Source organism: Oncorhynchus keta, chromosome 22 (genome assembly GCF_023373465.1).
Source record: "Oncorhynchus keta strain PuntledgeMale-10-30-2019 chromosome 22, Oket_V2, whole genome shotgun sequence".
NCBI lineage: Eukaryota > Metazoa > Chordata > Actinopteri > Salmoniformes > Salmonidae > Oncorhynchus > Oncorhynchus keta.
This window is the reverse complement of record NC_068442.1, coordinates 10,128,111-10,131,661: the sequence shown is the minus strand read 5'-3', so window position 1 is coordinate 10,131,661 and position 3,551 is coordinate 10,128,111. Positions and strand designations below refer to the sequence as shown.

The window sequence follows — 3,551 nt, the reverse complement described above, 5'->3', positions numbered from 1 at the left end:
ATAGGGTATTGGTATCAAGCTGTCAAGCAACCGGAGAGAAAGTGAGGATCAACTACACGGATTAATTAAACAATTACTGGGTAAGGTGACAGCTAGTCTGGCCAATTTGCATTGGATTTGCATCATCAGACTGGCATCTGACTATGAAAGGTTAGTCATGCTGAAACAACATGATCAATTAACAAAAACCTCCCTCTGGAGAATGTCTTTTGATATTTCTAGAAGTTACCCTCTGGGAAACGCTACATCTCGGCAGGTTTGAGCCTGGCTCTCCTAGGCAGATAGTGTTACAAAAACAACAACAGAAATCTGGAGGCCTAAAGATGGCCAGCAGATACGGCCTCCAGATGGATCGAATAGAGTTGCAGTTTAATGCACTGGCATATATCCAACTTTTTGAACACCCACTTCAGAGTACAGTGAAAAGTTTGGAATGAAAATTACAAACATAACAGTGAAAATGTCTGGAATTCCCTCGCTTGGTTAATAGTGAACAGTTTGCTCTGTTAGTGAAACAGTTTAGTAAAAAGGTATGCATTTACACTAATCATCATTAATGCAGAAGTTCATGCTCTGCTACTCCACAGACTCCAATTAAAAACAGCAGAACATGACACACACACATCACACACCCCAAAGGATGCAAAACATCTATCTACCATTTTTGACTTTCTCGTGAGGTAGGACTAATTCCAATGCAAATGAAATGTGTGATTTGCATAGCCAACTCTTAAATCATTTGTCCTACTTATGCATGTACTAAATCAAACAGATCAATATTGGTTAATACTTTATTTCCACAGTAACCTGTATGTTTATAGTTGAATGTTCATAGTGATGTGGGTCTTTGCAGTTCAATGCAGTTGTTGTTTTCCCTCATTCTAAACACTTTCTGATAAATAGTACTTGTGACACAGAAACAGCATAGCAAGCTATATCCACTTTCCACAACTTTTGTCAGGATTTCAGCACAATTGGCATAATATGATCATAAATTCTATTGCTTGTCTATACTGGCTGAATATCTGAGAGTGGCCTATTTAAAGACAAGCTATTGTGGAGTGAGTTGACTATCATATATGTACGGTGTCCATGCTGAATCCTTTTGAGGGAAACGGAGAAACATATTTTTTTAGTGTAGAGAATTCCACTGTCCCTGAGTTTGCGTTGCATATTTTCAACAGTTCAATAAAGAGTTAGCTACACCAGTGATTCACACACAGGTGTATTGTCAGAGTCCTGGCTATGCATGGAGCTCAGCCCCGTGTCTGAATCTTCGTCGTTCATGTCGCAGGTCTTGGACAGACCTCTGGTCTGCTCCACCCACCCACTGCTCTTCTCCAAGGAAGGCAACATGTCAGTTTCAGTGATACCAGAGTGTTCTTTATCAGCCTCGGGTAACTTTTCCTTATTTAAATTCATAGAGTGCATTTTTGCGAGCAAATCCGTTAGTTCTTTTTCTTTCGCGTCCCATAGCTCCTGGCTTAAGTCCAAATCACCCTTAACAGCCTCCAAATCCGTGTTTAAACGGAGACCAACATATAAACTGGTATCCAGCTTTGATTTGATTATCTTCCCCTCTAAAACCAAGTCGTTCTGTGATAGACTGTTCACATCTGGCTCTGGGGCGGCGGCGCCTGACTGTGCTGCCGGCTGTGGAGCCACTGCAGCTACGGGGATGTCCACAGACTCCCCAAAACGTTCTGTGTCTTTGCCCGACAGCTCATCTTGCCGTCTTTTCATCCACCTTTGGTTTAGCTCCTCCTGAATTTCACCTGTGATGCATTCCACGAGAGCCTCGCGCTCTGTCAACTCCTCCTGAAGTCGCAGGACCTCCTCGCACCTAAGAGCGTACTCCTCAAACTGCGCAATAGCCTCCGCTGAACGTGGAACGTCCTCTATTGGATCAGCCTCCACGCTCGATTCCACCATGTATGTGTCCTGCACATAATTGATACCATGTCTCTTAATTCTGTCAAAGTGCACTTTTGCCTCATACATCTCTATATCACTATCCAACTCTTTGATCCTTTGGATCTGCTGGCGGATGGTGTGATCTTGCGAGATAACCAAGTGCACAAACGTTTCCAATTTCTCCACTGAGGATTTATCCTTGGGAAAAGTCTCTTCTCTCTTTTTGTTAATTTTGTCCAACTTTCTAAAAGCTTTTCTAACAATCCTCCGCTGCTTTTCTTGCGAGAAAGCCATTGTGGTCTTGGCTGCTCCCTTGAATACGCACGGATTGTCTTTGCTCTGAACGACTCGCGCCTCGGCGCTCCTGGGTCCGTTGTTCGGTAACGATGCCTCATTCTTCACCAACACAAACCTCACGTTTTCCTGCTCATCTCCCCAGGCGCTCCAGAGACGCAGGATTTTGGTTTTATTGGGTAACATCCTCTCAAAGCCTCTCCATTTCTCCACAATGCAGTAAGACTGGGGGGTCCCAGACTGCATCGCCGCTGACGCACCTTGTGGCAAGTTTTGGTCCTCCAGTAGAACTTTTACAACATCCGCGCAGGTGGTGCGTTTGGACAGCCCTGAGACCAGCTTCTCCTCCCGGCAGACCCATACTGATACCTTGCATTCTTCCTGCTCCATACTGGGAAGAAAAAAAACTCCAACCGAATTGCTTATCAAAGTTTCTGCTCCCCTCTCGACTCCTCGGTCCCTGTTTTCAGGCGTTAAGAGAAAAGTGTTTCACACACCTTCGTTTGGAGCTGTCCTTATTCTTATGTAGGCATGTCATCATTCTCATGAAATAATCAGCTCAGTACTTCCCTCTATGTAGGATTATTCCCGTAGCAGACTCAAGAGGCACGCTGGGAAGTTGTTCAGCAGGGGACATTACATTATCCCCGCAGACTTCCTTTTGGTACACTGTGCGCAGAGGAGGAACGGACGTCCTTCCTCTCGGTCGGCACGCACGGCTGTGTGTACATTTCTATGCAAACACTAAAGTATACGCCCTCCGCTCGCAACGGGACTCTCCAGTGTCTGTTGATCACCACACTCCACACGTTTTTGTATGTAACATTACCCGTTCACTTTGTGCAAATTTTACGCACCAATTTGCTTACTGTACTTTGTTCAAAAATACCATCATTCTGACCTGAAAGATTAAAAGGTGAACACATTTTAAATGGAGTGTTATATATGTCATATTAAATGAATTCAGGCAAGGGTCAGTCAGGGGCCCCTTGTTTCACATCTTCATTACTTCTGATCGGTATTCTATAGGAACAAATCAAGCAAAAAAAATAAAAAATACAACTATTCATGGAGCTGCTCAGAATATAAGTTCTCTGCCCTCAATAACACGTAGCACACTTACCATTCATCCCACTTGTCTACAGTCTTTAGGCCAAACTGACCCTGCTAACCAAACCACTCACCCGAAAGTCATGTGAATGTGAACTAAGACCATATTTTCATAAAACAAAACAATTGTTTATCTGTGATTATTGCAGAGGTCTATTGGTGCATGGGGATTGTTGTAGTGGTGTAATATGTTAATGATCTGTCCAGAATCACAGGTTGTCATTGGTCCCGCC

General features: G+C 43.7%; 1 protein-coding gene across 1 annotated transcript; it reads right to left on the bottom strand.

Moving 5' to 3' along the window:
- Positions 1 to 348: 348 nt before the first annotated feature.
- On the bottom strand, positions 349 to 2,949 carry LOC118401022 (ras association domain-containing protein 10-like). The gene has a single exon (XM_035798158.2). It carries the CDS (start codon positions 2,596 to 2,598, stop codon positions 1,201 to 1,203), a length of 1,398 nt encoding a protein of 465 aa, XP_035654051.1. The 5' UTR covers positions 2,599 to 2,949; the 3' UTR covers positions 349 to 1,200.
- Between the last annotated feature and the right edge of the window lie 602 nt (positions 2,950 to 3,551).

Excerpts from the sequence above, each read along its gene's own strand:
- LOC118401022 (XM_035798158.2), bottom strand. The coding sequence starts at position 2,598 with ATGGAGCAGGAAGAATGCAAGGTATCAGTATGGGTCTGCCGGGAGGAG.